The sequence below is a fragment of the Harmonia axyridis genome, chromosome 1 (assembly GCF_914767665.1).
Source record: "Harmonia axyridis chromosome 1, icHarAxyr1.1, whole genome shotgun sequence".
NCBI lineage: Eukaryota > Metazoa > Arthropoda > Insecta > Coleoptera > Coccinellidae > Harmonia > Harmonia axyridis.
The window spans coordinates 35,139,032-35,164,369 of NC_059501.1; the positions used below are offsets into that span (position 1 = coordinate 35,139,032).

General features: G+C 32.7%; 1 protein-coding gene across 2 annotated transcripts in view; it reads right to left on the reverse strand.

Annotated features, from left to right (window-relative positions):
* Positions 1-23,543, reverse strand: part of LOC123685666 (A disintegrin and metalloproteinase with thrombospondin motifs adt-1-like) — a 73,867-nt gene extending 50,324 nt beyond the window's left edge. The window contains exons 1-3 of one of the 2 annotated variants that reach the window (XM_045625455.1): positions 23,345-23,540; positions 18,112-18,330; positions 8,318-8,387 (exon numbers count right to left, since the gene is read on the reverse strand). In XM_045625455.1, the coding sequence (XP_045481411.1) occupies positions 8,318-8,387; positions 18,112-18,174 (133 nt within the window). In that variant the 5' untranslated portion in view covers positions 18,175-18,330; positions 23,345-23,540. Of the gene's footprint in view, positions 1-8,317; positions 8,388-18,111; positions 18,331-23,344 lie in introns of both variants that reach the window. The other variant, XM_045625464.1, reaches the window with a different exon arrangement.
* Between the last annotated feature and the right edge of the window lie 1,795 nt (positions 23,544-25,338).

Here is a 25,338-nt window from a genome sequence, read left to right on the forward strand (position 1 = left end):
TTGCCTTGTTTTCACAAACTAACTGGAAAAAATATTCCCATAATTATATGTTCATCCATATTTAATTACATCGTTCCTTCTTTCATTTCTTTTCTACCCTCGAGAAGATCTTTAGTCTTTGTGTTCTGCAGGCCATCTGGCTAATGTGGCTTATCTAGAAAATTGAAAATTTGAGGAAAGGTTCTGATGTTAGTTAATAGGCAAAATCAGATGTGGAGTTCCGTTAATTTGCCCTTTTGAAAATTTGTTTTCTTGTCAAGTTCAAAAATATGGAGTAGATCGAAATTTAATTCTGTATTTAAATAGAAAATAACAGTTTCAAGCCTTATGCAAAATTTCATGTTGATTGCGTTATCGGAACCATAGAAAATTCAGTTATATACATCGGAAACAAAGGTAATCAATATTTCAGTAATGACAGATCTGACTGAGTTGAGATTTTGCGAGCAAATTAATCATGATAGTTTTAAACTACATGCAACATTTCTTGTTCATCATAACAGCGGAACTATACAAAATTTAGGAGAAATATCGAAAAAACCTAATATTTCAATAATAAAAAAGTTGAAAGTTTTCACTAGGGTGAAATGTAGTTTATATAATCTAAAATAACCATTTCAGTGTTCATGTCAAACCTCAAGAGGATCGTATTATTAGAAGCGCTAATCTAGATAAACTAACCCACAGCAATACCATCATGAAAAATCTCTTCTCATATAGATAAATTCAGTTCTATGGTCTCCAACGGCGCATGAATAAATGAACGCTCAAAAGCTTCTGATGCAAAATCAGGGATTTAATCGAATTTTTTATTCAATTTTTGAATTCTCTACATCACATAAAGGGGAATTTCAAGATGGGTAATTTTTTTTCTCAAATAATACCTAAGGTTCATTATTGCTAATAATTAACCAATGGACTAGTTTAGTGATGTTGATAATACTATATTCGACACGATAGAATTAAAATATAGAGCAAAACTGATAAATCAGTGAAACAATTTTGAAAATCCATCAATAAATGACTGAGAAATAGATTATTTAAATTTACGTATTTTAGCGCGGAACGTCTTTGGTCTCCGAGTTCCGACTCGTCTGTAACGTCACGCCACTTGCCTGTGATCGCTATACCATAAATTATATTTAAATACTTAGCCGCGCCAAGGCTCTCGCGCCGTTTTTAGTTGTACAGTGTAGTTTTTACTCGAGTTTTGTTTTTATGTCCCCATAATGGAAGAAGGCTTCGTGAAAGGACAAAGTGACAATTTGCCTGAAATAGATATATTCGCAGTGATGGAGTTTTTTTCTTCAAATCCAAAATGATCTTTACACACATATGAAGTTGTTTTAGGTCCAATTAAGTCACGCCTCATTAATTTGCACCACTTCTTCCTTTGATACGTGTCATTTGGTACATGAAAAAACAATTTATTGGAGTTTTTAATTGTCGTGCTTGCACACATAGGCACAATACAATATTTGTAGGATTGTTTTTTTATTTCAGCCATCGTGTAACGAACAGAACACGACACGAACGGTACAAGTGATTGTACACCAATGAATTCGTAAGCACTCTGCGAATACCATTCGCCTCGTGTAAGTGGCGTGACGTCACACACTAGACGCTGCGTACTATGAAATTATTCTTCCAAGCGCAACTTCAAAGTCCCATAACTTTTTCATTTCTAGAGATATTTCAATGATTCTTCCACATTTTTGCTACATTTTACTTAAATTTTTAGAATTAGTCCTTAACAAAAAAATGAAAACTAGTCCATTGTCATGATCTGAGAACCAGAGCACAGCACCACCAAGTTTTTTGATAGTTAGGTCACTGATGGTGATAGGTTTTCGGAAAAATGATGGAGTGATCTGTTCAGGGAATAGGCTGATATTATTTCGATGGAAAGGTGAATATTTTAAATTAAATATAATTTTTCATCATTTGAATTTATTCATTTACTGTTGGGGAAATAATCTCTGAATTATGAGGAATAAACTTTTGTAATAAAGGATATATAACATTTTTTTATTAGGAAAATAAAATTCCAAACAAAACGATATCGACATTGAGTTTTACAATAACTAACGTATCAAAAAATCTGTAGATAATTCATTCCAAAAAACAAATTAATCCACAGGTTAGCAACTCTTATAGAAATAATAGTACCTAAGTAGGTATACTTTCCTGGAGTATGTTTAACCTCTATGTAAAATACCCATATCATGGTTCGAAAAACACTAGAAAGAGAGAGTGAACTTGAATAATTGAATTTCTTCACAATGAGATAATCAGTAAGTGAAACATCAGGAAGTTTATTATGCATAATAAAATCAGAAAATTCACCATTTTACAAAGCTCAGGACAGAAAATTTCAAGTAGCACTTACATAAACAAGAATTTCACTTATTCTGATGCTGAATGAGATTGTGTACGCAGAATATTTAAAGAATAATCAAAATGTGAAGAAAGTTTTTTCCTTCTTCATTTTACTAGGTATTTTTTGAAATATTTATGTTCTTCCTAATTTTGGAATAGTTATTATTTTGATGGAATTGAAATTCTCCAACTAGAATGTTTTCAGTAAAAAAACCGAGATCTAGCTACGTCATAGTTTCAAATGAAATTTGGGAGAAATTAATTGTGTATAAATATCAACGTGATAGTCGTTTTTGTTTAATATTTCTAGAATATTACTGAATATTCCTAATAACAACTTTTCTTTAGTTATAAAATGTTGAATTATTACATTCAAATGCTTGATAAAGTGATGGAAATATTGAAAATATTACAATAATTTGTGATGATATACGACGAGTGAAGGCTTCCGATATATATTTTAAAACATTTGTTTCCTAAAATACAATTTCCACAATAACAAAAGTTATTGGATCAACCAAAAAAAAAAGAATTAGCAAAACGAAAATTGAAGAAAAAACTAATAAATCAAATGAATTTCCGAATTTCTGTAATTTTATTCATATATCTTAAATATCATGAGAGTTTCATGAAAATTTTGCCAGCCAGTGAATAATGTTTTGGATGAAGAATTTCAAATAAATATAGTAATTAAATAATATAAATTGTTTGTTTATATACAAATTCCAAATAATCGGTTGTTATGAAATAATCAACCTATCACTCAAATTAATTAGAAATATAAGATGAAGAATTCATGAGAAATCCGATCGATTCATCGATTGAGAGTAAAGTAGGTCAATCGTAACCACTTTCTTATGTACTGGAGCATCAATTTTATGTTCCGTTCATCTTCTCATTTAAAATGCAAATAATCAATCTAGTCTATAAAACCTCACCCTAATATTCCCTATGAAATTGTTTTGTCCTAATTCCTCAGATATAACATTCCGAATAATTAAAAACAAAAAGAACTCCCTGATATTTTCACAATGAAGATTTAGAATATTTAGAATTTTTTAGAAGAATCGAATGATTGTAACCAAAAAATTTTTGAAAAAAATTGTTTTCTATAATCTATAGTGTGTGAGTCGAACACATATGGCTTTTGATCCATCATTCCATAAAATAAGCTGTTCCTAATTCACTCTAAAATTTTCATGCAAAATTTGAGCGTTATTATTACGAGAAAAATAAAATAAAAACTACACAACAGAAAAGATGCTTCAAAACACTAGGAGCTAGTATAAGATTCCATTATAAGCAACCAAAAGTTCAAGGAATACAAAAACCTCTTCGTTGCATATTTTCATTATCAGAAGGCTCTCGACATACTCCCGATGACTGCCTCACAAAAATATTGACAATTTGCAAGTTCGATCCAATTATAATAAACTGTTGGGTGGATTTTACCTATCGAAATTTTTACACGTATGTTCCGCGATTAGAGCCTGAAAGTTTCATGTATTTAGATTTTTTGTATAACTTTTCGTTTTCATGGCTGAAAACACGGACAAAACAGAATTTGACTTTGGATTCGTCATCACTGAGCAGAACATCATTGTTTGAGACCATTCTTTCCTGAGCATTCTAAAAATACAGGCATCATCGTGTCGAAATAATATAAGATGTTCCTTAAGTGGAGGTACAAAGGAAAATGAGAAATTCCTTGTGTATAATTTCAAGAAAAAAAAAATCCAATAAAAATTGGACCACAAACGCTTTGTTTTCAAGATACAGAGTGTTCCTTGTAGTCCTACATTTTGTGATAATTATACCAGTTTATCGAATCTTTATTTATTGCAAAATGCTAATAGGATCTTTATAATAATTTGGATTTTCCTGAGGATTACTAGAGAATTGTTCGAAATTTCTGTCTAAAAATCGGTAGCAAATTCGACAAAACTACAAAAAACAAAAAAGTTTAGTACCAAAAAAAGTTCTGGAGGAAAGAAGCGGGTAGAAAGAATATCACCCTGTAGATTTGCATTCAAAATTAGCATATCACATGATGAAAACTTCAAATTGGAATATCTACGCCAAATTTGAATATCTTGCGGAGAGATGTGTGCTATGAGAAGAAAAATCAAACTTTTATATACCCTGTATCACGAAAAAAAAGCGTTTGTGGGACCATAATTATAATATTTTTTGTACCTCCAATTTAGGAAAAGTAATACCTTGTATATTGAACTTGAACTGTTTCAGGGTTTCAGCCCCTACTAATTGGTGGTTGATCATGATTACAACAAGTTTTACAATTTCTATATCTATGTTTACTACCGAAAATTTAGTGTTAATTTGGAGATCACATTGTGTGACCGCAAAGTTCTTAACTCATTTCAAGTTCATATTCAGACACATAATAGGGCTTAAAGGGCATAATGCAACGATAATTTTTTTTTTGTTTTTTTCAAATTGCATGATTATTTAAACAGTGATATATTCAATTATCATATATTATTGAGAACAATGCGTAAGGTATGTACCCAATTCAGTTTGATCAGAGAATTGATATTCATAGAAACCGGAAACTTAAAGTATGGATATCTAATTGTATTTTTTCTTTTATCCGTTTGCACGATAGAGAATAATTCATAAATGGTGTTGCCTATGAATATAACTCACGTTGAAGTAACCTTTATTTAGTTTGGATCGACACTAAAAACAAAAGCAAACATTTCTTTTGTGATCTAAAAAATCAATACTCAAGGTCGAAGCAATCATTATGAAAGTATTACAGCAAGGTAGGACGTGAAAGTGCAGGAATTCATAAAAAATAATCTACTTTATTCCGTATTTCACTTCGAAGGTGTGGAAAGATTTTATCATGCATTATTTCGATGTCAAGTTATTTTTTCTATATTCTTGAATGTATAATATGAAGGGAGTGTTCATTTTTGAAAGCAAATAGATATGCTTTGAATTTTCTTGGCATTTGTCGTTTCTTATCAATTCTTTATGAAGTGGAGATATTTATAAAAGTGTATACCCAGGAATTTTCTGGACAGTGAACGTATAAATATTTTCACCAAATTCTTTCGGTAGATAGGGATCAGGTAAGAGTTTTCTTTGGCTTCTTTCTTAGATCTTATAAACATTATATACAGGGTGGCCACTTTTTCAATGGGATTGTATTGGTAACTTTTAAACCATAAGAGTTAGAAGGTCGGTCAAATGGCGAAAAAGTTGCATCCATAGAAGCATTGTCAAGCAGTTCAAACAAATCGAGATTATCAGGGCCGGTTATTGAGATATAATAAGAAAAGTAAATTCTGTCATTTTGATTTTTCTTTTTTTTCCACTTTATTTCAAATATTATCAAAAAATGTTACAGGAATTTTTTATTCGACAGTAAATTGTTCTCAATTTGACGTAATCAGATTTCGTATCCAACGTTTCGTGCTCTCTGGGCCACCCTCAACCTCATTTTTTTCAATACGGACCTGTATATTTTATGACACTTTTCGAAATAACTTTTAACGCTGAATTCAACGATATATCATACAATGTCATTCAAAGTTGATTTTGAGATGATTTTGACCCTTATCCAAATTTCTTTGGGTCGGATCTGTAATGAATGCAATTTATCAAAAACTGCTGTTAATAAAATAGTCAAGAGACGCGAATACATTGATTTTAAATTTGAATACCAAGCCTTCAAAACTTATATTGTAATGATATCCAAATAAAGTTCGATTCTGGAACAAATGACAAATCCAACAATAGTGATTTCTCGCGAAAAGATTGAGAATGTATTGAAAGGTATTCAAGAAGACGAAATAAGCAAATGTATAAGAAGTATGGGTTCCAGAACCGTTAAGTGCATTTTACAAAATGGTGGACATTTCGAACACTTACTTCATTCATTTTCATTTACTTTCGAATAATCATTCGATTTTTCTTTCATTAAATGATAATTCGTTTAATTATTATGAATTGAAATATGTAAATAATAAATACTTGTTTCTTAATTTGATTCTGATATGTTCCATTCAGTTCAAGATGAGTAAGTTGATTTTCTCATCGAAATGTATTGCTTGTTGTTAATTAAACTAAAGGGACCAAAATGTAATACAGATCCGACCCAAAGAAATTTGGATAAGAGTCAAAATCACCTGAAAATCAACTTTGAATGACATCGTATGATATATCGTTGAATTCAGCGTTAAAAGTTATTTCGAAACGTGTCATAAAATATACAGGTCCGTATTGACAAAAATGAGGTTGAGGGTGGCCCAGAGAGGACGAAACGTTGGATACGAAATCTGATTACGTCAAATTGAGAACAATTTACTGTCGAATAAAAAATTCCTGTAACATTTTTTGATAATATTTGAAATAAAGTGGGAAAAAAAGAAAAATCAAAATGACAGAATTTACTTTTTTTATGATATCTCAATAACCGGCCCTGATAATAACGATTTGTTTGAACTGCTTGATAATGCTTCTATGCATACAACTTTTTCTCCATTTGACCATTAGACAACTGTTCTATTCTTTACAAAAAGTTGTAAATTTCTCAAAAAGCTCCAAAATTTCCCTATCAATTGGCGAATACAAGAAAATGTGAATTTTTTCAGAAATAAAGTTTGGCAAGGTTTGGCGCATTCCCAGCTTCACATTCAAAAGTCATATACAGGACGGTTCACAATGGAGTATCGTATTAGCCAGACATAATTTTTTTTAGGGGTGCCTTCATAGAGAGCTTGATCCATTTGCATGATATTCCTTATATCCTCAAGTTTTGTTTGAGATAAGAGATGAGCTTCATCTCATGATGAATAGATAAGAAAATTCAACTTCTTGACAAAAAAGTGGTTTTTCTCTATATCGAAGAAAATATAAAAACTAGGAAATATTTTATTGGATTTTAGAGGAAAAATTAGTATAGTTCTGGACGGTTTTCAATACATGATTTGTTCTCTTTTAAGAGGAGGTAATCGGGCTAAAAGTTTCCATAGACTCTAGATAGGAGAATAATATTATCAGCAAAAAAATCGCTCGAGAATATCGAGTGTTGCAAATGACACAACTATAGGTTCATAGGTTCGATGTTTTCAGTTCCATTTCTAACTATATCGCCCATATGGTCATATATCATAAAATACTGCAGCTTTTTACACTATGTTTTATTATTTCCTCTCATAAAATATGGAAATCGTTAAAAAATGATTAAAGCTCTGACGTAAGTCAGAAGGTTTTGAGTGCTCGTTAACTTATATGCCAATTGTACCCTTAAAAACCACATATACTTATATGCAATACATACATGTGAACTCCGAAGGAGTAATTGGCATATGAATGAATGAGTTCCCAAAGCTCCTGACAATTATTTTAGATATTTTGCTTGAATTTTCCATGGATCTGACGCCTCTATTCACACGAAATTTCGAAATATATTCAATTAATGCTCGAAAAATTTCAAGTCTATTGAATTTGTTGTCCCTAAAATAAAGTTTTTTTTGTTGTTCTGTTTGAATTTTATATGGTTGTAATGATGCTATCCTCACGACATTTTCATGAAACTTGAAATGGTAATTTTCATATATTCTCGCAAGCTAAGAAGATCAATGCATTAGGTATAGCAACCGATTTTTTTTATCAAATTACATGCAAATGGCTCTCATGATTTGTGAGGAAAGCTTCGGACGGTGAATTTCGACGGAAGGATTTTTTTTTATTCCATATTTGATTCAAATATTCCAAGCGGTAAAATGAAATTTTCACAAGGTGGGTAAAAAAATTTCCTAAGCCAAACTAATAAACCGAAAGTACTGCAAATATCATACATTGGTTCATTACCTATTTCCCCATATCACAAAATATCGCTACCTATATGACAAAACCTATTCCTAACATCCTAACCTATAAAAAATAAAAGATTTATTGAACTCACCTTGATTACCTAGTAAAGATTTCCATTCATTATCTGTTAATATCTCTTTCAGTCTATCATATTCAATCGCCTGAAAAAAGAGAAAATATTGAAAGATCAAATGAAATAATAAATCGGGGTTGATATTATGAAGCAATTTTCATATTCTGATAATTTATAAATAATACTCATTTCTTGAAGCTTCCTGTTAATCGAGCAATCTAATATTTTTCACCGACACTTTTGAGCCTATGTGAGACGCCTAAGATGCTATAGATATGTAATGAAGCAATAGAAAGCATTGGTTGTCTTGATATCGGGTGATACTACAGTGACTTAATTAATTTTTTACTTAAATATTGTAATCGTTTTTTGCAAGTTTAAATTTGACAACTAACCAGCTGTTCGAAGAGATCCAAAGTCGATGTTTAGTTGTTGTTGAAATGCCTAGAGCACGTGTACGCGGAATTTATTGCCAGCTAAGTGAATTTGAAAAAGTTCGAATTATTGGTCTATGTGGTTTGACAATGCCCAAAATCGAAAAAAAGGTAGGCACCAGACGTCGAAGAGGCACAAATGAAGTTCAAGATCGACGTCTAAGACTAATGACCATTAGAAACCAATTTGCAACAACTCGATCTTTGGCTGATGAGTGGTAAGGAGAACAAGGCCGTCCTGTAACTGTCCGAACAGTTTATCGTCGGATAATTCCTTTTGGACTGCAGGCTGCAGCATTATCGACCCCATCTTGTGTTACCTCTGATGGTTGAGCATCGCCGGCAACGATTACAGTGGTGCTGAGTACGTCAACATTGGAATGTGGAATGGCATTATGTCGTCTTTTCTGATGAATCTCAATTCTCCTTGGGTGCACATGAGGGCCCAAGAAAGGTTAGACGCCGTCGGGGAGAAAGACGTGAACCTCAGTTTGATATTGAGCGTCATGTAAACAGGACAGTAGGCGTTATGATATGGGGTGCCATTGCACATGCAAGTAGGTCACTTTTAGACTTTATTCGAGGTAACATGACAGCGCTGCGTTACCTTCTATGAATAGTTGAGTCATATGTTCTCCATCACCTCTACCGGCTCGAGAATCCAATATTTCATCAAGATAATGCCCGACCTCCTGTTGCCAGAGGTTAGTTTCATTTTTTTCGAAGCGACCCATGTGAATCTTTTGCATTGGCCGTCCACATCCCCCGATCTTCCACCCATAGAGCATATTTGGGACATCATGGGTAGAAGGCTTGGAAATTGACCCCAGCCCCACGGATTTTGGTGGCTCTGAAACATGGAGTACAGGATGGGCAAATTTCGATGTTTTAGCACTACAACTTTTGAACCAGAGGAGATTATTCGAATCTAGATATATTTCATAAAAATAGTTGCGAAAATATGAATGAACTCGGAGAAGATTTCCTAGGTTGCTTGAACACAGTTTCACATATTCATCTATTGAATTCGGTGCGAAATATCGAGAAGATGTGTCGACTGTGCTTTGTGCAATTATTTTTATTATTAGGTTAAATATTATTTCTTGTTTGTTCCCTTCGTAATTAAATTATTCAATCATATATGCATTGTTTCATATGCTATTTGAAATGGATTGATACTTGTGCGTATTCATTCTGGAGACCTATAAAAATAATCTTCTGATGGATCTATCTCATTACAACTCTTTCGATTGAACCATTCGATCCTGTTGATCTTTTCGTTATTTCCAAATCCATTTTTGGATAAAAAATTTATAAAATATACCTACCTAGATTCGAATTATGTAGAAATTAGTGAAAATCAATGAAATATTCAGATTGACGGAAGGACACTTCTCTTGTTATGGGAAGCTCAATTTTTCTGTGCTCGTCAACAGTTGAAACCATAGAAATATTGAGACACTTTTATGTAAAAAAAGGTTTTTGACCATTTTTCATTATTTATATTGATACAAACCATACAATGTTATACAGGGTGTCCCATAAGTGGCACGTCACAGTGACACCGGAGGTAGGTCAGCTAAAAAGGGACCTAACCAGCCTAACATGACCCCAGTAAAAGTTGCATGGTTTTCGAGTTATTACCAAATTACGTTTTTTAGTGAATTTTCACCTTTTTTAACATCGTCAGGGTCAGAATTCTGCTGGAAAGCTCTCGAAGCTTATTTTTGTTGTTGTAATGGAATCTTAAATAGTTATTTAAGATGACATGAGTATGATTCTGGCAAAAAGTTATGTGGATTTCCGTGAATTAATGGATAAATCTCGATTTCAATTGCTAGCAAAACGAGAACTTCGACTTTGGACACCTGCTGTGAAAAAAAAATCCTTGAAACAAAACAAGCAAGTAACATCAAAAAATTGGGCATTTTAGACAGATTTAGAAATGGTACAATACACGAATCTTATGCCCATAAAACTAGGTATTTTCATCATTTTACCGATGCCCTACTTAACTAAGTTGAAACTAGGAACCCCGCTATCAGGTAATTTTGCCGCTTGCTATGACATTACATTTGATACCGGGCTTTGTTATTATTTGTTAAAGTCACAATAGGGAAAAAGATGGATTAGGGGAAGCGAAAAAGGAATATTATTGAAAAAAAAGGTAAATTAATTAAAAACATACTTAACTTTCGATTATTTATTTAATTCTTAAATCTAACTTACAGTAAATGTTCAAACTGTTTCCCTCGGACTCTAATGCATAAATGACACCGTTTTATAAAATTACGATTCAATTTTATTAAACTAATTTCCGATATGGTCCGGGCTGCGTCGAATACGCGTTCACGCAATTCTTCCTCGCTTCTTATTGGTTTTGCATACACTTTAGTTTAAGAAAATTGAATCGTAATTTTATAAAACGGTGTCATTTATGCATGAGTCCGAGGGAAACAGTTCAGGGTCGAATTCTAGAACTACCGAATCAATCTAGTGATAACCGCTAGTGTAGACACGGCGCACATGAGTAATCGGAACGAGGTCTTAGTTTTCAATCCAGAAAGGCAGAAATGTATTGCCCCATTAATCCTAACATATTTCTGCCTATCTAGATCAAAAACGACCACGGCGGCATATCGTCTGGATTAATTTGCAGCCCATGTGGGCCGGGCGTTGAAGAACATGAAAGATATATTTATGTATATGTCGAAAATGACAATGTGTTTCAATGTCGACCCTTATGATTCATAAATTGTTGCCTTATCTGTACGAATTGTGACTCAACAATGACTTATAGACGTACATATCGATTCGTTTAGAGCACAACCTAAGCTATTATTCATAACCAATACAGGTGCCAAGATTCCCTTCGGCTTTTATGCAAACTCATACCTATTTTGAATATAGGAGCCCTAGCAGACAGCGACATGGAGATTTTCATTGATTAATATTTCATTTCTAGAGCAAAGTGAGGAGTATTATGTAACACCGCTTCAAAACTCCACAACTAAATCGAATATTCAAGAAGTGAATCTTCTTTCCAACCATATCGCAAATTTGTCCTGATTTACCATAAAGAATGAATGACATTGTATGATATATCGTTGAATTCAGCATTAAAAGTTATTTCGAAAAGTGTCATAAAATATACAGGTCCGTATTGAAAAAAATGAGGTTGAGGGTGGCCCAGAGAGCACGAAACGTTGGATACGAAATCTGATTACGTCAAATTGAGAACAATTTACTGTCGAATAAAAAATTCCTGTAACATTTTTTGATAATATTTTAAATAAAGTGGGAAAAAAAAATCAAAATGGCAGAATTTACTTTTCTTATGATATCTCAATAACCGGCCCTGATAATCTCGATTTGTTTGAACTGCTTGATATTGCTTCTATGCATGCAACTTTTTCTCCATTTGACCGACCTTCTAACTCTTATGGTTTAAAAGTTACCGATACAATCCCATTGAAAAAGTGGCCACCCTGTATATCATGATTTTACAGAAGTATTTTTCAAGGCAAAATAATAGTTTTTCATGAACATCTTTCCAAAAACGCCTCGTTATTTATGAAGAGTTTCAAGATTTTGCTTCTGTGTCTATCGAACGTAGTCACTTTTGGAATGAAGGAAATCTGTTTCATCTCTTATTGAACTACAGTTTAAATTAGCAATTCCATGATCATAATCTTTGATCTCTGAGCTTTGAATGCTATATTATAACCACAGTAACTTGGAGGAAGCCAGAATGTTTTGATTATACAAGGGTTGTCCAAGTTTTCAGCACTTCATTAGGAGCCAGGATATTTATTGACTAACAGTACTTTCAAATTAACCTTGGTATTATAGCGAATCATCTCTGGATCCAAAAGGTGTAGATTTACTTGTTTCTATTGTTTTAGAGCGGCGGTTAACAAAATCCGCATTGCTTATGATGGTTTCCAACTTTCGATAGGAGATGGAACTAGAAGAAGAAGAATTGGCTAATATAGTTCACGTTCCACCACATGGTGATTTTGTTACTTTCATTAACTGCATATGTCACTGCTTTATTATCTATCTTTCTAATGTTTCGTATAGACTAGTGCGGTCCTTAGGTGGATTAAGAAAATGAGCAATTTCAGTTGGTTTCATTGCGTTGTTTCTTTTTATTTTGATAAAGTCCATTCAAACTCCTTTTAATTGTTTAGAATATTTCTGATATTCAAGAGTTTTCCTAGTTGCCAGGAATTTATGAGGAAGTAGAGTCAGTAGGGAATTTATTGTCTTATCATTCCTTTTAAATAATGCTAGTCGATGAAATAGTATGTGTGCATTTGTTCACTTTCATTGTCCAAAATACTACACATGCGGTCGCACGTGACAATTTGATCGCCCTCATTTAGTAGTTGTGCTCATCTTCCACATCTCATCATCAAAATCGATTTGGGGAGTTATTGAAATCTGTGAGAGAAAATTTGATCAAACACCGACGAATAATTCTACAGTTATCGAGAAAATGAGAGAAGTTTTTATTGATTTCGGTGACACAAGATTTTTGTAGAAAATTTCCACTGTATTTTCTGATTTTATCAATGTTATTTCTAATTTGCCTTATTTCAGCTGAAACACTTTCGTGCGGTTAAAATTTCATGCAACGATCATGTCACCATAGTCGATAAAATGTTGTTAGTTAGTAGTCAAGAATATAGAATAATCAAATTTTAACAAAGTAGAATAACATAGTAGCAATAATAATGTAACAAAAAGATATTTACGTCGCAAATTATCTGAAAGAATCGACATCGGAATTCAATACAGTCGCATTAATATTTTTTCAACTCTGAGGCACAAAAAGCGTGTGCCCATTGTTGCGGTATGACTTCCAATAAAAACTGGACAAGCGTTTTCATAGAGTCGTTCAAAGGGCGGTTTCTGGTGTATTCAGTGTGAAATTTGGTGAACTAGGAGTGCTTTTTTCTGTATTTTATCAATGAGAAAAATTGCACCAAGGATTTCCATTTTAAAATTATTCTGTATATGATCTCAAGAGTTGAAATCTGCCTAGATGTAAGCTAGATCTTTTTGTTGCAGGTATACTATTGAAGCATCCTGATGAAGGAGCAAACTGTATGCAACAAAATATAAAGATGTACATGACCAATTGTTGATTTTAGTTGAATGGTCCTTTTTGCTTAGTACCGAATTAAAAACTTATTTAAAATTTACGGCAATACTGCTTGTTGATATATACTTTTAAACTTTTACCGTCGTTTGCTGAATCTCCCACTTCAATGTATTTCAATTTTCTCAATATGCATTTCCAAAATTAGAGAACCGGTTGAGCAAAAGTGTTCTACTTAATTTCAAAATAATGTTTTGAAAATTCATGCAAAATTTCGAGAAAAACTTAGATGAATACGGATTCAAGCAAGCGCTCAAGCATGCTCTTCCTATTTTTGCAATTATAAGTTATAAATGGTGCGATCCAATTCGGCTATTTTTGATTCCAAATACGTAAATCAATGATTCAGGCATGTCAAATTGGTGTATATTGGCAGTAAGTCATTGATTAAACTAATTGCAGTTATTACTTTACTGAGTTATTGCTTATTAAATCATATTTTGCCGAAAAAATTATGTATAGATACTAATATTTTTGCTTAACTGATTTTCAACCTTCGCAACAAATAATTGATGAATTAACTTTCTTAGTCGGTTGCAATTAAATTTCCTTTCAATATCTTTCGCGAAAGTGAATTCGAAATGAAATATTTATGCGAATATATTTCAACTTTCCTACTCTCTTCAGTAATACATCATAATATAGATAATTCTCTTGCAATAGGGACAAAAATATACCAAAAAGGAATATCCGTTTGACGAGTAGAAACATCGGATACAAAACTGATCAATATGACCGTTCTGTATTACTTTTACCAATAAGGAAAGCAACTGGCCGTAAAAAGTATTTCTTCTCGATAAGTGTTTGTACCTAGAAATTGAATGCCTATTGATCTCCAAGAAAGTGGGACAATGAGTTAGGATATCGATGTGGTTTTCCTGTTCCGATTCAATTAGACGGGTAGAAAATTTTTACGCCAATTGAGCAGGACATTTACAATTTACCGTAATTGTTTTCATGCTTTAATTCACCAATTTTCAACAACAGATTAACGAATAATTTAACGCAGAGTTGTTATACAAAAATGAGAAAAGCAATGATGTGAAGCAAAGGTTTGTTCAAACCGAGGTTCAAACTTGAATCCAAGAAGCAATGCCCAAGAAATACTGTCTATATTAAAGCTGGATAATGAATAATGAACAAAAATTCATTAGAGACATAATTTGAATTTTTGGTATTTTTGGGGAGGGCTGCAGCTCCACATCCCCACCCTAGCTGCGCTAGTGGACCCTTAAGGTAAGCTCAATGAACATGTTAGAAGCCTTTGAAATGTGGATATACCGCAGAATGCTGAAGATACCATGGACAGACAGAGTAAGGAATAAAAATATGTTTCTCCATATTTCAATAATTTACGCCTTGTTTTACTATCTTTTTTTCGCCAAAAAAACATTCAAATTTGAACAGCTCCTTCTGGGTGTTACAGTTTCTTTGACAGTTGGTATATTTCGCGTTCTGCTTGTAGAATTTTGATGAAATTTGGTGTGTACCTTCGTGCATTTGCATAGGGATATAAATATTCCAAATTCAGCTGTTTCGTTTACGTTGCGAATACGTAAATTAAAACTTCTTCAGAGATAATGGTTTTACAAGATAAAATAACAAAATCAAAATGAAAAACTATTCCGTTCAGGAGTTGATCATCTTCTGAAGATTTGTAAATGTATTTGATATTTTTGATGTCGTGTTAACAATCACTTGGATAGTTTTTGTTTCCTTAACAGGATTATATTTTCATTTCAGGTGACGTAGCTCAGCTCAGCTTAGTGCCCAGAAAACATCAGATTCAGAAGGAGTCTATCGGATACTCTGAAATTTCTTGAGGGCCATGGCCGCCCCTGAGATTACCTCATTTTTCAGCACAACACCCTCAATATTACTTTCTCAATCCAAAGGGCATGGAAAAAAGGAAAGTAATGGATTTACAACAATTTTCCGGTTTTCAATGACAATCATGGACGCCTTATCGTTTTTCAATAATTTTAATTTTGCCCCTCCTGAAAAAATTTCTGATGATTGCGTCCACACAGTCAGCAAAATTATTTTGAATTTCATTTTGGGACATCTTGTATATTTTCAATGCATGCTGCTCCAGGAATATTGAGAAATTTTTCAAATATAAATTCAAATAGACGTCACGATGTATCATGTATAGTTTGTTTCGAATGTTTATGTTGATATGTGATATATGTACCTATTTTGAACTCTTATGCTCGAAACAACGATAATATCCTTTTACATATAAACTGTCTATCCCTGTAATTTTTTATGGATAATAAATAAATATGAAATAGACATTAATGTTTAGTCTTGGCCACTCTGATCACTAAAAATTGAACCTCATAGAAAGTTTGTGGACATTATGAGGGGACTGTCTAATATCCAACATGCACCAAAGATTTTTGCATAGTAAATCCACGAAGTTGAAGTTGATTGGAAACTGTTCGAACAACTATTTTGAATCATTAATATTTTAACGTGTTTATACAGGATATGAGATTTAAGATGGTTGAAAACATGGTGAATAAGCCTTTCTCGAAGTAAATTCCAATTAAATACCTTGAATATCATTTTATATTTGTATAGAAGTTTTGGCAATATATTTATGATTAAACCCTAAGATGAAATGGTCAAAATATACAATTGTAGGAAATTATGAACATGAATATGCACGCAAAAGGTAACGACTTTATATCATTGCTTTTCTGAAATATTTTCATGGCCTCTCTAAATGGCGAAGCAAATATGTTTCCATCCTATTCGGTAGATAATGACTAAGCAGTATCAAACATTTTGATCGATATTCTGTATGTAACAATTCATGAATAGTGCGAGGTACGAGAAGTGTAAGGTACATTGCTTTTCGACCTTATTCCAAAAATTAGTTCCTGCGACGAATAGAAGTTTAATTGAGGTTTGATATTAGCTACTGAATTCTTCATATTTTTTTAGTTGTGGTCATGAAATTTCATTTCATTCAAGAGAAAATCCAAATGAAAATCTGATTATTGTGAAGTAGATAATTGATAAACTAGAAGATTGAAAATGTATCCAATGAAACCTTTTTAGATTTGCATCATACTATCCAATTTTGATGTCTCAGAAAATTTAATGATTGGGATATTTATTTGATTTTTTCGGATGAGAACCAACGATTCCAAAACATTTCAGTTGTTTTTTCAGAATTTTCAGAGTGAGTACTTATTTCTATAATCTAGCTACACACTCAACCCAAAACATGAGAAAGGGTATATAGAACTTTCAGGAGCTTTTGAGCGCTTGCTCATTCATCTGCAACTGCACCATGGAAGACCATAGAGTAATAAACAATTATGTGCTTGAATTCTGTTTTTAATTTTCTGTGGATCTGACTCAACTCAAAATTTGGCACATAGCTTGATAATACTGTTACTTTAAACGCGACTTTCAAGATTCGAACCTACCCTGAAAATTTCAAGTTTACGTCCGGGAGTTATTCTGTTTACTCTTAGGCGAACAGAATCGTATTTGAGGAAGGATTCATTTTAAAATTACAGACTCCGTGACGAAATAATGGAGCGATATGATCAGGGAACGAGCGCTCGAAAAAGATAGAAGTCCTATTGGTCTGTTAGTATTCTATTATTTTTTTTATATGCTTTGCCAATTTCCAAAAAAATTGTAACAAGAATGTAATAAACAGCATTATGTTGAAAGTATGTATCACAAATACAAATTTTTATGGCACATCACCGGGAAGTTTTGACTGCAGATTAATGTGCAGAAGATCAAGACAGAATTCTTTATGTGAAATTTCGTGAGAAAACCACATAAATACGAATTTAAACAAGTGAGCAAAATTCCTGACTTCATGTGTTTTCTCATATTTTTTTATGAATTCATCATTTTCGCAACGTATTAGTATCAAATGAGTTCTTTTGCCGGTAGGTAACCAGATATTTTAGGAGATTTTTTTCTTGGAAACTATGAACAATCTATGAAAGAAAAGAAGTTTTCGGTCACTACTCTTTTTTCTTGCATTTCAGGGATGTGCTGAAAAATATCAACGCAAAAGTTTTTCCAGATTTCCAAGAGAGTTGTACCACACATCGATGGTCTTCCTTTTTTTCAACCACTCAATATTTTTCTGTTTCACTACATGTACAACACTTTGTATTCAGCAGGTAAACAGAATAACTTATACTATTCTACATTAAGATTAATCAACTCACCCATGCAAACACATTTAAAATCCAAAAAGCGGCGAAGAGAAGCCGCTTCAGTGGGAAAATCATCAGTTAATAATTAATATTTGGTCTATAACCAGATCCAACCATGATGGACAGCTACTGAACACTTTCGATTACCGAAATCTGCGAATCCATCGATATTCAAAATGCTAATATGCATATCGTTCAAATGTAAGTTTTTTGCACTACTACATTATTTTTCTGAAATGAAATCTGATTCAGCAAACTACTTCAGGGCTCCAGAAAAATATTCTAAAATTAGTCTTCCAAAAAAAATATTGATACCTATTTCAAAATGAATCGATATAACTCATTCAGTTCCATGAAATTAGCATAAATTCTGCAAATTTTTTTCCGTAAAATCCAGTTTTTAGATTTCTGGTTAGAAATTCAAAGACGAAATAGTTCAATGATAACACATATATTTCAAAATATCAGGAGTTTCATTACTTTCATTCACCTGGAAGATGAATTTTTTTAATTCAGGAAACCAGTCTATAAAACTACTAGTATTTCCTTGTGAGTTTATAAATTATTCACACGATTTACACGAAAAGTCAAATTTATTTTTACTTCATTTAGCAAAATAGTGACAAATTGAAGTGAAATGATCTTCATCGCAGGAATCTGAAAATTGTCAATTATGATCATTATCATATCAATAAACCAAAACATTATACGTGAGTGGTAAACATTCGTAGTTGGGTAGGTATAGTATATCCAAAGTCACTCGGAGGAAGCTGAATATTTCGATTACACTAGGGTTGTCCAAGTTTCTAGAAATATCTTTGGGGCTAGTGAATTTATTGCCTAACAATACTTTCAAATAAAACCCGGTATATAACGGATCGCGGTATCCACTTCAAAGGGACATCTATGGCCAAGCGGTTTTATGGACTAGTTCAAGTGACTTTGGATATACAATACCTCATAATGTTCACAGAAACGCTGCAAATTTTACACAAATTATTTATTTATTTAATCTCAAAAGGATGCCTACTCAAGATAAATATTATTGGTTAGCATTTGAACTCTGGATTATTAAAACGATTCCTGATTTCAATCTTCAGTATTGCCTACCTATTTCCGAAACTAATCAGGGCAGGACTTCCAGTTAATTTACCTTATATCACCTAACGATATCTGTATTTTTCAAACTTTGAGCTGGGAATACTCTCAAAAGATATGGTTCAAATTTAATTTTTCAATAAGATGTATCTTATTAGATATAAACAAGGTAAGAACTATTTAGGAGGGCACCACAGGGATATCGAAAACCGTTTCAATACAGGGTGGTTTAAATTACAAAAAAGTTGCGTTATTTGGGAATAGTGTGTTGGTGTAAACTAGGGCTGGGAATTATGAATGAATAATTTGAATATTCGAATATTCATTGAATATTTTGACAATTTTGCCACCAGTCCTACTGCTACTCAAACAAAAAAATAGGAACAAAGTTCAAATCAGCGTAGCTAGGCTCGATATTTTTGTAGTGTCATACATTTTTGAATTCGTAGTTTTTTCATCACCCCATAAGAAGAATCAATATGGCGTCCATAAGAAAAAAAAATTTACTTTCGCGTCTCTGAAATAATAAAAAAACAAATCTGAAGACACCATTAGAATCTCCATATTGGATAATGGCTAAAAACCAAATTTCGTGGACTTATCTCTAAAAACAAATGAATTATACAGAAAAAAAAGGGATCTCGATTTTAGGCTTTTTGGGATAACTCGGAAACCATTGGATATATTTTGGATCTGATTACACCAACATACTCATCCCTAAATAATAATAAGTAATTTAAGCGACCCTGTAATTCTAACAGTTTTCGATATCCCTGTAGTGCCCCTCTAAACCTGAATAGCCTGCAAGGGCACAAGAGGCCTATGAATGAAACATTAAAAAGCTCTTGACTCAAGTCAATGTTCTTCGAGATTCATTTTTCTCACTAATTGTAGTACATGTTATTACTGAAAAATTGGTGTTTGATATTCGATAAATAAAAACAAAAAAATATTGTATATGAAATATTGAAGGGGATAGGATAATGAATCAAAACATAAAATTGGCAGAGTTTTGGATGGGATTCTGTTTTAGTTTCGAGTAGAATTCACATGGACAACTCTTTCATTATATTTCTCGATTATATACATTTCAGCAAGTTTTCTTGAAAATTTTCAAATTATTACTGAAGAAAAAATCATAAAAGAATCTAATAATTCATTTTCATATCTATTCACTTAGCGATAATGTGAAACATAAAAATTCAATGCTGTACGAATCAATCTCACCTAACTTAAATAAGCAATTATGTAAATCTTTTTAGTATTTAAATTAGATTATTCACTCCAAAAACCCAAAAAAAATGATATTTGTTATAAAATAAATATGTAAAAGTGTTAGTTTGGAGAATAACCGCCCCCTACTCATAAATATTCGGCTGAATCCAGGCCTGCCAACTATAATATAACTTTTAATTAAGTAACTTTAATACCCATAATTTAAAGAAATATGAATTAATAATATAATAGATCTATTTTACCCTTGGAAATTCCTCAAATTGAATATAATAGAAGTAGTTATGTCATACCGATTTTGATTTCCTTGAACCAGAAGTGCAATACGTGTTACTCAAGATAACGCAAAGGCAAAATCCTCATTAACTCACTCATTCCCATACACCTAATTTGAAAGAATCATCTCGATATTTTATTCATCATCTATTAGCAAATATCGAAAATGATCCCAAAATAATGTGAGAAACTTGAGTGTCATCAGAAGTCAATGTCGTTCATATCATTCATTTATGTCACTTCGGATTTCACGGGATATGGAAACAATTATGCAATTAGGAAGTTACGAGCCGAAAAGAGCAGTACCGTTTGTTTAAAACGCTGCGATAATTTTCATCTTTTTGTGAGAATGAAAAAGTTCGAAATACCTACAGCGATGTTAACAAACGGACGAAGAATAAACATTCTCAGGTTATCAAGGAAGAGTTCTTAGGAAGTAGATTTTCAGGATAATTACGACTATAATATAGATAGAGAGAAATTTAAATGATTATTAATCATATCTAAACACATAAGAAGTAGTAGAATATTTTCTTCAGGTTTTCACAAGTGCATTAGCCTTATCTTGAAGCAAAATTTCGATTCATGACTTTTCGTTCTGTTCCTCTTGATGATGGATCAAGCATTCTTGAATTTAATTTGCCTTCAGTTCATTCTTCTCTTTAGTAGTTTATTTCCATTATCGAATTATAAAAACTTGGTCATTACGATATAACAAGACCTAGGAGTTATTAGTTCATCAATTCTAATATTATCTTGTTAATTTTCATAAATCGTACGAAACATAAACTTTCTTCCTGAAGAGTTAATAATCCCTATTTGAAAATAAGTAGAATTTAAATCTCTATTCCTCCCCTTTCAGAGCTTGAATCTTCATAATTTTCAAGGTGAAAGATATTTTTTTCAAATATGAGAAAAGCTCTAACATGAAGTCGAGAACTACTGAGGGCTCATTTATATATGCACCAATTGCACCCTTGTAAACCACAGAACCGCATATGGGGTATATCCTCAGAGTAATAAAGATAGATGGAGGGAGCATATGTCATTTTCAGTAAGCAAATTTCATCCCCAACATGAACTATCATATAAAATTTGACATGAAGCGCACGGAAATGAAAACATATCAGTGATACGATATTTCACTCAATTCGCGAGTTTCTCCACAAGAAACGCATTTCTTAAGTCCCATAGTGAATCAATGTTTTATATGAACTCAAAATATATTGAAATAAATATCTAAATATATCAGAAATCTAGAAAACAAACTTCAAGCACGCCAAACGACGTGAAACAACCGATGACACTAGGAGAGCAAAAGTTGCCAAACCTTGGATTTCAGCAGTTAGATATAGAAAATAATAAATATTCTGCTTATTATAAATTCGACAATTAGAAAAAATATCGGATTCCAAATATTCAAATTTGCATATTTAATCGAAAATCACTCAAATAATTATATTTCATTCAACATTCAATATAATATACATTCATAATGATATAGTAAAATTGTGGATTTGAAAATATATCACAATCCTATCTATCTATCTATCTATGTTTATTACTCTATGGGTATATCCAAAGGTGCAATTGAGCATGTATGAACGAACACTCAAAAGTTTCTGACTTTCCTCATTTTTTTCTATATTCTGATAATCCGATAAAAATTTTGAATAAAGCTATGAATTGTTTTTCTCAATTCATTTGAACACTCTCAACTCAGGAGGAATCTGCTGTCGAAGAAATATTATTTTTTTGTCGATAATATACTTGAAATTTCAATGTTCTAACAACGCTTTCATCTCGAAATTCTGCACGACGCTTAAAATTATTCTTCATAATATATACAAAATCTTATTTCGATCGAATTCGTTGTCACTGACATATTTTATATTTCTTTTTCTTGAATTTCATATGAATTTGATGGTACCTATGATCAGTTTGGAATTCTGTATGAAGCTTGAAATTGTCGACATGTCACGAAAATATAAAATATTAGGTCATTTTTTTTTGACATTCCTCTTGAATTTTGTACAATTCTGGTTATACGATCGACATGAAATTTCATAACAAACTTGAAATTGTTGTATTACGTAAAAATGCAAATTTTCTTCTCGAACGAATAGGCATTTTTGAAATTAACAGGACAACAACATTTCTATACTCAGTATGAAATTTTAACTATTTTGTCTATTGAAACTGTTAGAAAATTTTTTTGTCGCAAAATTTTTAATTGCATTTTCAGATGTTTACAATAATTTAAAAAATAATATTTCGAAATTAGGAACTCAAAACATAACTTTGAGTTCAAAGTTTGGAGGATATTTCTTGTATTAGATTTATAACTTGCGGTTGTGATTGTGAAGCAGCGAATATTTGAAAAACCAAAACCAGTTAAAGTGAGAGAGAAATTAAAATCGGAGATTCCCTTAAAATTTTCTCTGATGTTCCTATATCAACTGACTTTATAGTTCTGTTATTGTTTTCGAAATAAAGATATCGAAAAATATTTGTGCAAAATTGTGTACGAACAAGAAATTAATGAATATTGTTATAAGATTATTTGATTACTGATTTATTCCAATTTTTTTTCCAATGCCCTAATAATAGCATGACCATCAAAAAAAAAATTTATTACCACACAACAAAGGAGCCTAGAAGTATTTGCTGAATATTCAGATCTAATCATACAGTATGACAATTTTGAACAAAACCGCACATTGGATTTTACACGCCATAAACTAAACAAACACGCGAGATGGTCGGTGACCACTTCTTCAGCACGGACGCGTCCTCACCAACACCTTACGCCTAGAACTGTTCTGCAAATTTCGAAGTGAATGCCTCGTCTGATAGCAATAGTGCTATTACCATTTCCACCAAGCGGCCAACGAACCATGCAGATGTCAGATTTGCCGGTCAACCTTTATTCAGGCTTTTTGTTCATAAATAATAATTATTGATACCATCCTTTTAACTATTCCTATGATTATGACACGAATTTCATAACTTGATTGAGTGATGACTATGATTAACAGGCAATTGTTACGGAAGGTCTAACACTGGTAGCATGTAATTTCGATGGTGTGCCTCCACAGCTTGAGGAAGAAAGTGAATTACTTGTTTTCAACTAGGAAGGTGGATGAGGTGCTAATGTATGTGTTGTGAACACGACAAGTTAATACATAAACATCGATGAATAACAATCATTAATTTAAAGAAATTTATACAAATAGAAAACATATTGTACCGGATTATTATTTTCTCAAATCTCACAAAATATACCTATTAACTGACAAAGAAACTGCAACACCCAGAAGGTACTGTTCAAATGAAATTTTTTTTTTGTGAAACATAAATGGTATAGCAAGGAGTAAATGATTGAATTCGGAGAAAAAAAATCGTGAAGGTTTTTTCATGTAAACAATTTTTGTTACTTGAATATTGTAGTGGTTTTTGAAAGTTTTTTAAATTTTACAATAAACCAGCTCTTCAAGGAGATCCAAAATCGATGTTTCTTTGTTGTTGAAATGCCTAGAGCACGTATAAGCGGAATTTATCGCCAGCGAAGTGAATTTGAAAGAGGTCGACTTATTGATCTACAGGAGGCGAGGTTGTTATTTCGACAAATCGCTAACCGTACTAACAGAAATCCAAATACTGTTATTAGATGTTGTCAAGCCTGGTTTGATAATGCCAAAATCGAAGAAGGTTAGCCACCGGACGTAAAGGGCACAAATGAGGTTCAAGATCGACGTCCAAGACTTATGGGACATTAGAGACCAATTTGCGACAACTCGATCTTTGGCTGATGAGTGGATAGGAGAACGAGAACACCCTGTAACTGTCCGAACGGTTTACCGCCAGATAAGGTCTTTAGGACTGCAGCATTCTCGACCCCATCTTGTGTTGCCTCTGACGAGTGAGCATCGCCGGCAACGATTACAGTGGTGCAGAGAACGTCAACATTGGAATGTGGAATGGCATCAGGTCGTCTTTTCTGATGAATCTCGTACTCCTTGGGTGCACATGATGGCCGAAGAAGCGTAAGACGAAGTCGGGGAGAAAGACGTGAACCTCATCAGTTTGATATTGAGCGTCATGTTCATATACACCGGACAGTAAGCGTTATGGTATGGGGTGCTATTGCGTTATGGTATGGGGTGCTATTGCAGTATTGCACATGCAAGTAGGTCACCTTAAGTCTTTATTCGAAGTAACATGACAATCCTTCGTTACCTTCAAGAAATAGTGGAGCCATATGTTCACCTTTACCTCAACCGGCTCGAGAATCCAATATTTCAGCAAGATAATGCTCGACCTCATTGCCAGAGTTAGTTTTAACATTTTCGAAGCGACCCATGTGAATCTTTTGCCATGGCCGCCAGTTCCCTCGATATTTCACCCAAAGAGCATGTTTGGGACATCATGGGTAAAACGCTTGGAAATTTACCCCAGCCTCCACGGACTTTGGCGGCTCTGAGAAATGAAGAACAGGTAGCTTGGGATAATATCCCTCAAGAATAAATAGGCCATCTTATTGCATCAATTCCGAGACGTGTTGGGGAGTAAGTATAGATAATCGCGGTAGAAAAACACATTATTAACAAATTTATTCAAAAAAAAATGTAA